This window comes from Haemorhous mexicanus, chromosome Z, assembly GCF_027477595.1.
Source record: "Haemorhous mexicanus isolate bHaeMex1 chromosome Z, bHaeMex1.pri, whole genome shotgun sequence".
In the NCBI taxonomy this organism is placed as follows: Eukaryota; Metazoa; Chordata; class Aves; order Passeriformes; family Fringillidae; genus Haemorhous; species Haemorhous mexicanus.
The window spans coordinates 50,716,171-50,728,099 of record NC_082381.1 but is presented as its reverse complement, the minus strand read 5'-3'; the positions used below and the strand labels follow the sequence as shown (position 1 = coordinate 50,728,099).

The window sequence follows — 11,929 nt, the reverse complement described above, 5'->3', positions numbered from 1 at the left end:
TCTTGGATCCTGGCCAGAAAGAGAGAGAAGAAAAAAAAAAGGCAACGCTTCTGCCTAAAGAGTAGGCGCATGTGGGAGCTTGTCTTGCCAATACAACAAGCAGAAGGAGAACTCCTGAAATCAAGATCAGAAGAGCCATGATGAAAAATAGCCAACAGCTGTCATCTGAAGACTTTAAATCCCAATGAAATTATCTTTCCTAAACAGATGTTATTGCTTAATTCCAAGGTTTGGGCTTGACATTTGCTCAGTATCCACTGGCCTAGGACAAGCCAGTCAGAGAAAGCAGCTACAGCAATTTGGTCTGGCCTGAAAAGTGTGCTGTGCAGCAAATTGCTCAGCACTGGCCACTTGCACTTCAGCAAAGAAGCAAACATACAAGAAAAGAAAGCTGAAACATAATAGCGGGGTTTGCAATGAACTTGGAGAAATTTACAGGTCTGTTGAAAAAACACTGGTACTTTTCTAATGTTTCCAGAAAAGATGCTGCTATTGGTCCTCCCTACTAGAAACTCACAAAGTGCCTGAGTTCACAGACATGTATCACCAATTTCCATCCTATAAATTAATTCTGTGTCATATTTCAAGACTTCTCTCCTCTTCCATGGAATCTGATACAGGCTTTTCCCTCTCTATTCACAGACATCTGAAGCTGATATGGAAGTGCTGCACAGTCATGAGATTAAAAGCACTTAAACAGTTACTGGTAGACTTTACAGAGAACAATGGTACAGATAGGAAATTTGTGTCACCAGCTACCATTACAAGTTAGTTGGAAATAAAAAAGCTGAAGTCCTGTTTTCAGAAAACCTATACATAGTAGAAGTTATGGCATCATTAGTCAAAACAAACAGAAGCTGCTTTCTCATTTGTGAAATATTAAGGAAACTTTTAACAGTAGCAGGGAGATGACATATTGCATGCACCTGATTTGGAAGTCTCAAACTCACAAGCTAAGAAATAAAATGTTAAGGAGTGAACTGTAAATGCAGGCTAACTGGCAAATACATGAGACATCTCAACAGTGCAATTCACAATGTTAATCAAGAATATATAAAAGTGCAATCTCTTCAAGATGGTATTTATGCATCTGCGAAAGTTCATGGGCCTGACAAATATTTTTATTGAAAAGGATAGAAAAGAGAGGGTCATTGTTTCTGAGGGTCAACTTTTTTTATTAAATGAGTCCATCATCTGACATAGTACAGAAGAGTTATAAAAAAGGCTTTTAAAGCAGTAAGAGATGCGACTATAGTTAAAGTTAATATAGTTAGTTAAATATACAGACCTATGAAAGACACTACTGCTGGATTTTTTTCTGCTACTTGTTGATATGCAGGTTAATGGAATGTCATGTATGGAATTGTTGCTTCCTAATTCTATCAGTATTGAATATAAAAATCACAGCTAAATTTCTACAGCTGAGTTTTAAACATGTTGGGTTTTATCTTTTTTGTCACTCCCTTCATACACATGCAAGAATATAGAATGCAAACTAAACCACCACCCTTGCCCATGGACTGCATCACTACAACTCAGCTAGAGCCAGCTGACATTTCAAATTTTTGTTTCAGTCCAATGCTTATCCCTAGCTGCCTCCTGGCAGCTCAGACAACAGTGAGCACACTCAAGCCATCAGAAGGGTCTTGTGAGGTTTATTCCTTCCCAGCAGCCTGACAGCTGGCTAAAGGAAGATGGTCAGTGCAAGCAAGGGAAACGCCTCCGTGGCATTCACTAGTGAACAGACCACCTATCAGCAAATTCCCAGAATAAGCTTTTCTCTACTAGGGCAGCAAAGGGAATGTCTACCATGAACATATCTTTTAAATCCAGGCAAGCATTTAAGAAAAACTTGTACCACAAGTAAGGAAAACTTGCCCAAGAAGTGGATTAAGCAGCCCTCATCTGAACACTGCAATTAATGAAGTGCTAGTGGGATGCCTCTAGCACCAGAGCATTCAGCTACAGCTTTTTAACTACTGGTGTTGTCCAACAAAACATGCTGTTTGCTTAAGAAAGCCATTGCAGACTATCAGGAAAGCATAAAAAATACAAACACATGCTCTGTGTGCTCATGGAGGACTCCTCCCATAACATTCCAGGTTTTGCCTTTTCAGACTTGGGTCTAGTAGAACACTGCTTTTTAATGGAGTATGACATTACTCATTCACACAGAACATTAGATATTATTCTGACATTATTCTAACATTATTCTGACATTAGATAGCACAGCAATGAAATGGTGTAAATCTGATTTAACAGTATTTTTTGTTTAGTAACTGCAAGTAATTTGTGCTAGATGTTTTATCCTATACTTCTATAATGCTAATGCTTCAGAATTTTTTTAATTGCATCCCTGCCAAGCCAAACATTTATCACAGTTTTCAGCTCACTGAAACAAATATTAATTAATTGTGTCTGTTAACACCTCTTGACACTTACAATGCTGAGAGTACAGAAACTTAATCACAAAAAATGCTAGCAGTAACACAATAAATTGTGTTAGCTGTTGGTCAGCTAAATCGCAGTACCTGACAACACATGACAAAATAAAATACATTCTGCTTTGTATAGGCACTGTACTGAGATCGTGATTAAATAAAAGCCACAAAAATGACCTTTCTTCTGCCAGAAGAAAATAGACATAAACCAACCAGCATCATGCTGCAAAGCTTGCAGAACTCAAAAAGCTCTAACTTAGCAGTCATAGACTAGAAAGGAGCATAATCAACAAAGAAGTAAAATTTACTGTCTGTATTCTTATTCAAAAAACGCCTAGAAGCAGAACAGTTTTGAAAAGTTCTCTATGTACTGTCCAGAACCAGGCTGTGTGCTGCAGACAGAATGAAAAGGGAACAATCTACTTGAAGTCTGATTTCAGGACTTGGCTGGTTCAGCAAAGAAGTACGGCCTTGGAGGCCTCCAAGAACATTTCCAGAAAGCAGCAATTACAGAGGAAAAGATGCACATTGGATGGATAATGCAGAAGCCACTGTATGAGAAATCTTCCATTACTCAGATCTACCAAATTGCTTTGTAGTCTTCCACTGGCAAACTAACAAAAGTAGCTTCAACATCCCACAAAATCACAGCTTATATCAAAGTAAGATCATAATTCAAGCATAGTGAAAGAGTAAGGAAAAAGAAATACCAACAATTTATAACCACTACGCTAAAAAGAGCCAAAAGAATGCCAGTACAGATGTATCTTTTTTCAGTTACAGACAGCATCAATTAGGTTTCTTCCTTAGAGCCTCCTGAAACCAACGAACCATCCTTAGTATTTAAATGGTTCAGTTTTTCTTACGAAGCCAAACACAAGAAAACAAGAATGTATCAATCCACTACTAATTCTGGGTTTTTACTGCCTTCATTGTACATTTCCTTCCTGCTTAATTCTATTTATCCTTATTTATCAGCATAATGATTTTTTTAAATGAAGTTAGAAGAATTTTCATGTGTTTTGTCAATGGAAAAATAAAAACACTGATAAAGAAAAGATACTTAAAAATACCTGTCCAAAAACTGCCATACACATCTAAATATTATACCCACATCCTTCACCTAATTAATCTGCAAGAATTAAGATATTGCAGTTCTTTGCTATCTTTCTTCTACATAGTTAAAATTACATACAGGCACAATATAGAGAAAACCAAAGAGCCTCACATCCAACAACCAGATTAGACATTAAACCAAAATTTTAAAAAACCCAAAAACAACAAAAAACAGACAAACCCCCAAAACTCAAAACCAATAAACCAACAAACAAACAAAAACACCAAAAAAAAAAAACCCCAAAAAAATCATTTTTCATTTTAGTTAAAATATTAGATTATTTATCATTCTAAATAGAGAATTCCACATCTGTTTCCACTTGACGAATACCTCTGAGTTTGTGACCAAAAAATAATTTAGTTTAATCCCATGCTTTTCAGTTATGGTATTCAGGGAACAGAAAACTGGGTTGCTTGATTTTACTTTTTTAGATTATTTCTTTCTGAATTTTCATTTAAAAATATTTTTTAATCAAAAAAAGAGAAAAAACCCTTTTCTTTGCAGACATACATTATGTGTTGGTTATTTTTTCACTAGCAAACTGACTGAGAAGGATGTAACTTCCATAATATGACTCACTGGGAACAAAATTGTAAGAAATCAGTTAACAGCATAACAGAAAATATCTTTCCACTTCTTACAGCCAAAGGACACTAAGTACACTGTTTTTCTTTCCCCTTGCTCAAAAACAAACGCTACATTCAAAAAGCTTTATTAATTCAAGATACATGTCTTGGATTTATATGCAAGAACAGAATTCCAAGTAGCATCTTCGAGTAGCATAGTGCAGGCATTGGCATTACAGGTAAGTAATACAGGGGAACAAATTACTGAGGAAAGTTAGGATGTTCTGTCACTACTATTCTCCATGGTTATTTTTCTAGTTAAGCTAGAGACAGGTTCACTAAACTTCTAGGGACAAATACCTTCCTAAGGGTAAAAAACATAAGCCATTGCTACCTGTTTATGCTCCTTGCAGGACTCAAAAAACCTAAACAAAGAAGTAAGCAAATTACTGCTGGACACAAAAATTAAGGCAATGAGTTGCAGCCTTTATAGGAAATCTGTCCCTTTGAACTGGAAGATGTCCCTATGTCTCTGTTTTGCTTACCCTCTTTTGTCTGAATAAAAGTCCCATATTTCTTAAAAAAATAAATAATAGCATCAGTCATGGCACACTGTTAAGTGGGCTGTACTGCAAGAAATTTTATGCCTGCAGTATCTTTTGACAAAGATCAGCTATTGGTCTAGTACTTAGAGGAGAACACTGTCCTGTGAAAGCTGCAGTATTGAAAAACCCCCACATTTAGCAAATCTGGGAAGAGTTTCATTTTGGAAACATTTTCAAAAAGAAGGAAAGAGCTCAGGAAATATCACTCACTGATTTCCTGAGAACACTATGAATCACTTGAGATCATCGTTAGTTACATAAAAGCAGAAGCATAGGACAAAACATTTTAGTAACAACTTACCAATCAAGCAATTGGGTATCTTACTTAAAAAACCCCACATGAGTAATTTAAGAGAAAAAACTGATCGTCAGCCAAATAAACAAGGAGATGAACGAATTACTTTAAATGATGTAGGTCCCTTGTTACAGAAAGTACTCAGAACAAAATTTTCAAGCATCTTTATTATTTACTACTATGTTTCAAAAGATTAACAATTCCAAACAACAGACTATTTTTCAATATAGATGAGGGAATATAAATTAGCAGCGCCCTTGGTAACCTGCAGTGCTAGATGCTAATGGAAGTCTGACACCTGGATAAAGAACTGATTTATTGGTTTGATAAATAGAACACATTAAAGTTCTAAACTTTCAATTTAAGTTTTTGAAGAAGTTCATTTATCAGTTTCACAGTCCTTTGGTTTTCTTCTCCGCTATGGTTAAGTCTGTAAGCAGTATGGATAAGAAGGTTATAAACGTCTTTGCTTGTATCAGTTATCTCAGTAATCTGAAAGAAAACACAAAAAGTTAAATTTGGCAATTATGTTGCTAAATTCTAAGAATTCTTCAAAATACTTGCAAGAAAACCAGGTTTTTTTCCTCACCACTGAATAAGTGAGAACCAGCTTCTGCCTGAGGTATCTCTTTTCATAAATCCCAGGGGAGGTGAGCAACTTTGAGATTTCTGTTGTTGTCTCAAACTTAAGTGAAAACAAATCAAGAGGCCAGAAAGTTTATTTTAAAGGAAACACAAATGGACAGTATAACCATTTGTAAGTCATTGCCATAGAAAAGAACTAGAAGCACATAAAGGTTCTGTGTGTATTTGGGGAGACAATTCAATCCTGTAAAGCTTTCAAAAGTGAAAATAAATACCTTCCCCAGAAGATGACAAAAAACAGGAAAAGAATCCAAGTTGCAATTTTTGCGGATCAGAAGGGACTTGACTGCCCATTATCTGTGTTAAACCTGAAGTTTACTGTGCTAAAAAGAACCACAGCTATGCATCCCAAATCAGTTCCACACCATTCTCCCTTTCAAATCACATGAAGAGCCAAGCTACACATTAGTGGTTATACAGATACAAATTAATCAGAATGATAAACCAACAAACTGGCCTACAACAATTCATGACCAGTCTGCACTGGGAATTATTCAGAGTTTTGAAAGTTAGTTATATTGCTATCTATAAAGAAGCAGAAGATTGCCTTTGGTCCTCCTGGAGGGATTGAAAGTAGCAGGTTAGTACATTACAGCATCACAGCTCAATAGCTGCACTCTTTTCATGAAGAGAAACTAGAAACAGCAGTCTGTAAAAATATATACAACCCTCCAAACTTTATCATTACATTCTTATGCTGAGAAAAAAAATGATCATGTGTGAACCTGCACTCTAGGATGTGAGAAATACCTTAGTCCTTATTAAAGAGAAAAATGTTATGCCTTTTTAATCAGCCAGCTGTGTCAGAAAATTAGATGCCTTATACATGCCATATACCCTATACAGGTCTATTCATAAGACCACAATGCTGCTGAATGGAAAAACTTTTCCAAGTATTAAAACCACACACTGGCCCCTAGACCTGCTTGCATAGGGGGCATGCACTTCTTACAAGAATATGGTTTTATAGTAAGGAATGGATTTCTAATCCTACACTGAGATAGCACTGTTTGTCTTAAGTAACACAAACACAGTTTGCACCAATATACCTGAAGGCTGTCATCACCAACAGGAAGATACTGTGGCAAGCTTCCAGCCTTTTACTCCTCTTCATCTTTTTTACACCTTAAGAGACACTGTCTTAGCTTTTCATTTTCTCCTTCTCTCTCAATTACCTCACTGTTTTCTTCACTGGCTTTGCCAACCAAGCTTCTGGCACATCAAGGCTAAGACCTAGTAACCAGCTGTTTCACCCAATGGCAAACAACAAGAAGAGAGCTCCATCATGTCTGCAGTAGCTGGATAATTTAGGAAGTGATTTTTTGGGGAAAAGTCAAAATGCTTGCACATACTATCTATACCACTGCAAATTAACTAACCGCAAGCTATTACTTCAGCTGTTTCTGCATCTTTACAGTAACAACAGTAACCCTGTCAGTGAGATTAAGAAGTGAATGAATAATATTTTAACTGAATTTTAGCAGAAATAGGTATGTAGCAGGTTAGATATGGCTGTTGTAGCCACAGCCACCTTCAATTCTCTGTTATGTGTTTTCTTTATTACGAGGTAGAAACATAAATCAAAAATAGTAAAATAAGTATGTACTTAAGTCAATGTGAAAAAAAGGGAAGAAACACTTACATGGTAAATACATTCCTGGGCAATCTTATGTCCACCAGATGAAAAGAGCAAGAAGCTGGTCAGAAGATGTGTTGTGAGTCGCTGGTTACAACACTGCTCTATACCCGTTACCCTGTGTACAGCAGCCTCCAGGTCTTTGAGAGAAAGGTCTGTGCAGCTGAACAGCATCATCAGATGATTGTAGACTGCTTGGGCTTCCACCTGTAGGAAATAATTTCAAAGGGTGCGGCATTAGAGAAGAGTAAAGATAAATCTATAGTATTTTACTCTGGATCTATTCACTAAAAGAAAACTGAATCCTCAGAGAAACAACTCAAACATAAAAAAAGTTTTAATTTAAACAGCAGGAAAACGAGGAAAGGAAGGGCTGTAACACATTTATTTTACACTGACTCACACACACAAAGGTGGACAAAATGGACTTTTCTTTTCTTTGGTCTTACAAATGAAGCAGACAGGGCATCAAGCCAGGATTTTACCTTTTTTTTATAATATAAGGAAATGGAGAAAGTCCCTCAGAAGAACGTGGTCCGATTTTCACATTGTGGGAAAAAGAACAAAGGCTCCTCAAGGGCTCATTTCAGTATAGCTGCTGTAAATCAGTTAAATCCCCATGCAGTCTGACCTCGGCTGATAAAATGTTCTGGTAAGAATGTGCAATTTAACTTCTTCCTGTGTTGTTAACAACTTATGTTTTTATGTTGTGAGCTAGACAATAAAACCTAATTTTTACTGGAGGTAGGAAACAGAAGATTTTGGCACCTCTAGAAAAAGAACTATGAGCAACTACTGCAAAAAAATCCTTACAATAATTCTGTTCACAGTATTAGAAATTATCTGAAAAAAACTTGTAGATGGAATGCAAACAAGTATCAGCTGGAACAACAGAAAAATAAACCACAACAGACCTAAAGGAAAAGAACACCTGTTTCTCAAGGATATTCACTGGGACACGTTTTTTCAGACATTTGTCTAACATTGACCTATCCTTTCAACAATTTCATTTAATATAGTCTGAAAAAGGCGCTATTCTTGCATAAAGTCCACAACTATTTGTGAGGCACAAATGATACCAGGATCTACAGAAAGGTAATTGGGATTCCTTGTGATTTTTTATTTCTCTGTGCATCATATGAGCCAGAGAGTGCAGACGGAGAGTAGCTGGTCCTGCTCCAAGAGCTCATGTACCCTAGAAATCTCATTCTTAGGGCCAAACTCCAAGTTTTGCTCCCTCAGTGTTTCAGACCCTAAAGGTATGAAACAAGTGCAGCAAAGGAATAAATATTGAGAAGCAAAATTTTTAGTCCTGCAAATATGAGTGAACTCTAGTGAACAGCAAAAACAGGCTTTTTCTTCTTTAAATAATTTAAACACTTCGTATTACCTTCTGGCTAATATAAAGGTGTTACCTAAAGTACATTGCAGGAAGACAAAATCCTAAGTCATAAGTGCAAACCTTTCCACACAAAAATAATGCCAAATGAAAAGCAGACCAGATTGATATCTACCAGAAGTTCCCATAGCATGTTAATCCTTAACTAGTGAAAGGTGCTGAGTTTGAGGTGGAAACCACTTCATTTGAAAGAGCTGAGACCTAATCTGCCAAAGGACAAATTAAAAAAAAAACAACCCAAACACCTAACAAAAGGCAGAAGTTTTGCATGAAGTGTGGGAATCCCTCTGAAGTAGCCTGACATGTGCAAAAAAAAGAAATAAGGAAAAAAAAAAAAAAAGGAAAGTCTTAGTTCAAATACCTAAGAAAAAAATGATAATTAATTGAAATATTAGACCTCTGGGAAAAGATGAGTCACTGTGTGGGCTGTCAGCAGAAAAAATTTTTTGTTTCTAAAGTTTGTCTTATGTTATGACTGAATAACAAAATGGAATAGGGGACACACTGGGAGATGATTTCATATATAGGACAAAGTTATTTCACTCTGTGGAGTCAGAACAATACATTGATCTGCAATAGCTTCAATCACTCTTGTTTATTGCTCATACTACTCTCCCAAAACTATGTTCTAATAACAAGCCTGACTTCTTTACTTCACCCTAGCTCTAACCTAACTTTGCTCAGCCAACCCTTCCCTTGCCTTCCCAGCCAACCCATCCCATCCCTTGCTCCTACACTATGAGAAAGTTAAGAGAAAAAAAAATTTGTGGGATGTGATCTTGCATTTCTAGTGCCATCTGAAACAAAATACTGCATAATGCACCATTGTATGTGGACCATTAGATGTACATTTAAAGCATGATTTTTACTGCTGTTGCGTACTGAGCTGCATTTTTAAATCCACCAGAATCCATTTCCAAATTAAGGAAAACTAGACAAGTTGCAGACTTTTGAATTGGGCCTTTGCAGATCCAATTGCTTGGGCTAGTTCAGATTTGCATAATAGGTTTAAATTAAAGGCTTTCAAGTATCTTCTTGCATACCCAGATGCACAGCACTCGTCGTGCAGTACAGCATGTAAGGTTAGAGCACTGCTCCTTCTGTTACCAGCCCAGCATATGGCATCATCATGTATTTGTTACTCTATCACATACCAAAAACTGGAGAGAAATCAGAGTAGCTGGGGAAGGTTAGGATTCAAAATTGTGTTTGATTAAGTATCTTCACGCTTTCAGCTGCTGTGATTTCTCTTGTTTCCTTCTCAGAAGACGTCATAACAGAGGCATACTCTGAATTCTGCCACACTGCTTTTAAAAATACTATCACTAGGGTATTTTTATTTAGGATTAAAAACACCATGGTTATCCAAAAGAAAGCCAAGAAGGTGCTAATATATATCACATACTTAAAAAGGAGGAAAAAGCTTTTCTAAATATCAAAAATCACAAAAAAAAACCCCCCAACTTTCAAATTGTCCACTGCAACACAATTCCCAGAGACTTTGTAAAATCAGTACCTTTCATATTTCTGATGTGCACTATTTGTTTTACGGCAATAAGACATAATCAGACTACTGACTGCATATTGCCACTTACTATCACTACATTACCCACCATTGTTTGAGTTCTTTGTTGATTTTCATTCTTAGGACAGTAGTAAAATGCCAGCAGCCACAGCACAGGATCTGGTTCCACAGCAGCCTTCAGTAATTGTTCTGTTGCAATATCCAGCCATTCTCCAAAACAAGCAACCAAAAACCAGATTTCAAAGAGGTCAGTGAGAGAACTGGAAAACAACACAGATAAAATTAGTTATTTCTCATTATTTAACATTTTTAATTGCCTTAAATTAACTAGAAAGGATGCTGACAGTTAACTTAAAAAAAAAAAATTAAACCACTCTTCAACAGAGAATACCTTACCTGCTAATCATACAGCCACGTACTACTTAGTCTATTGTCTGAAATCACAATCAAATGAGACACTACCAGTGTTACTACAAATTAACTTTAACAGTACAACAGACTATCCATAAAAGCAGCTTCCAATAAACTGTGACAAAATATTATGTATGAAAATTTACATAATAAAATTCATCCCTACAGTTTATACGCTTCGGCTGCAGGATTTCCAAAACTTTAAAATCATATTACACTCTTAACATACTGCTGCCTTTCACTTTCTCTCTGTTACTTTCCAGGGTTATTTTATGCTTTTTGGTAATTCATGAAGTGCATCTTTTTTGGTCATTAATGAGGAATTACATTTAGATGGACTAAATATAAATTTTTAAAATATACTTTAAAGTGTATCTCCTGACTGTTAAAATTCAAGTTTTCTTAAATGAAAATTTTGAAGGTGTTTACAAAAGGATTATTGCTGTAAGAAAGGACCACCATTCATCTCCACACTTTCTCATGTGCATTCCTCTAAAGTCAGAGAATACTAAAGAAAAGAGATGCAAACCAGTGGTAGGTGTCTCAGAAGCAAAAAAGTTGAACTAAGCATGGAAGGACAAACAAAAGGACAGCTAGATTAAGAACTAGGAACAATTATTTCTAATAAATTTGGCAAAACTTGAAAGAATTAGATGGTTTTCTTATGTTTTCTTCCTGGGGGCTCCAAAAGCTGCTGTGTCACCTTTGCAAGGAAACTACAAGAAGATCTTAGAAATTCCAGGGGTTGGTGTTACCATTCTATTGAAGACTTTCTGCCATTACAGAGCCTGTTTTGGAGTCATGTGCCCTCCACTTCCATCCTCACTGCTGTTTCTGCCCACTCTGTAGTGGCACCTATGCTCCACTGTCATTGCCAAAAGTGTCCCTTCACTATTTTTGGGACTTTTCCAATCAAAATGTCCACAAGTTCATCAACTGCTCAATTGATTTCTAGTTTAAAATGTCATGTAACATTCACTGCTCACTAAGAGTACTACATATGATAATAAATCTCAGCACAGAAGCAATCTGTTGATGAGAAGGACACAGAAAGCACTTTGCTGTAAGACTCACATTTGGTATAAAATAAACCCCCTGAAAACCAACCTATATAAAAAGAGGGCACTGAGAACCAACAGGATATACTGTGTAACAGAGGTTATTTTTCTCCTCTGTAAATCTTATTAAGTTGAAAGAATACAGAATCAGGAATAAAGCAGTAAAAGAAAACTGAATATGGTTTCTTCATGGATATTAGAATTTATAACATGTTAGATCCATTTTCTTTC

At 36.3% G+C, this 11,929-nt stretch overlaps 1 protein-coding gene across 3 annotated transcripts in view; it reads right to left on the bottom strand.

The window, feature by feature from the left end:
- Positions 1 to 4,254: 4,254 nt before the first annotated feature.
- Positions 4,255 to 11,929, bottom strand: part of FANCC (FA complementation group C) — a 76,374-nt gene continuing 68,699 nt past the window's right edge. For all 3 annotated transcript variants that reach the window (XM_059874073.1, XM_059874072.1, XM_059874074.1), the window contains 3 exons: positions 10,318 to 10,489; positions 7,312 to 7,512; positions 4,255 to 5,516 (listed from right to left, as the gene is read on the bottom strand). In XM_059874073.1, coding sequence (XP_059730056.1) covers positions 5,373 to 5,516; positions 7,312 to 7,512; positions 10,318 to 10,489 — 517 coding nt within the window. In that variant the 3' untranslated portion in view covers positions 4,255 to 5,372. The remainder of the gene's footprint in view (positions 5,517 to 7,311; positions 7,513 to 10,317; positions 10,490 to 11,929) is intronic.